Raw genomic sequence first — 996 nt, 5'->3', positions numbered from 1 at the left:
CCATCCGGGCGCCCGGCAGGAGGAAGGCGGCGTCCGCAGCCTGGTCCGGGTCGGGCGTCAGGAGGCCCCGTAGAAGCCACACGTGCAACGTGGTCACCGTGAACAAGTCACTTCAAAATCCCAGAGTTTGTAATTCCAGGAGGCGGCCGAGGAGACCTGAGCCTCTGCTTCCTCCACTGAACAGCAGTCCTCCCCATCGATCCATCGGCCCATCGATCGGGGCCATGGCCTCAAGTCCACGCGTCTGACTCGGGTCCACTCAGACCCTCAGTTCTGACTCCCGGCCACCTCCTCCTCCTTCCAGCCACTGGAGTTCTTGCCGAACTTGTAGACGAGCCGCCGGCCGTCCACGCGCTCCAGGATCTCCCGTTTGTAGTAGTACCTGAGCGGACGCGGGGGGTCAGAGGGGCCCAGGCGGGGCACGCCCCCAGAACCCAGCCCCCTCTGGCTCCCAGCCCCACCAACCTGAGCTTAGAATTGCGTCCCAGGGACCGTCCGGCCTGTTTAAATCTACGGCTGTGCCTGGGGCTTGTCCTGAACCCACACACTTCAGCCCAGAGACAAGCAACCTGGTTGCCTCCACAGGGCACAGGTGGGGGGCGTGTGGATAAATGACCACTGAGGCCCAGCTGTGGTGGCTCAGGGGTTGAGCCTCGATCCACGAACCAGGAGGTCAGGGTTCGATTCCGGGTCGGGGCAGATGCCCGGGTTGCGGGCTCGATCCCCAGTGGGGGCCGTGCAGGAGGCAGCCGGTCCGTGATTCTCTCTCATCATGGATGTTTCTCTCTCTCTTCCTCTCCCTTCCTCTCTGAGATCAATACAAACATATTTAAATAGCCAATGACACCCAGTGCCTTTCCTGGGACGTGCGTGTTGGAAGCCACACAGCGACGTTGGGGGACAGTCCCCGGGCCCCTACACGCTTCCTCCGGGCCCCCGTCTACCCCTCAAAGCTGGTGGAAGGCTGTGGTCCCCGCCCCACAGGACTCAGGCCCC

The 996-nt window shown here is 63.1% G+C and overlaps 1 protein-coding gene across 1 annotated transcript in view; it reads right to left on the bottom strand.

Moving 5' to 3' along the window:
• Positions 1-6: 6 nt before the first annotated feature.
• ELF3 (E74-like factor 3 (ets domain transcription factor, epithelial-specific)) overlaps positions 7-996 on the bottom strand; it is a gene marked incomplete at its 5' end in the record, with an annotated part of 4,114 nt that continues 3,124 nt past the window's right edge. Inside the window, one exon of the mRNA XM_014533397.1 lies at positions 7-386. Within this exon, the coding sequence (XP_014388883.1) occupies positions 268-386 (119 nt within the window). The remainder of the gene's footprint in view (positions 387-996) is intronic.

This window comes from Myotis brandtii, unplaced genomic scaffold (assembly GCF_000412655.1).
Source record: "Myotis brandtii unplaced genomic scaffold, ASM41265v1 scaffold975, whole genome shotgun sequence".
Taxonomy (NCBI): domain Eukaryota; kingdom Metazoa; phylum Chordata; class Mammalia; order Chiroptera; family Vespertilionidae; genus Myotis; species Myotis brandtii.
Note: the sequence above shows the minus strand (reverse complement) of the source record. Positions and strands in the feature narration are given on the sequence as shown.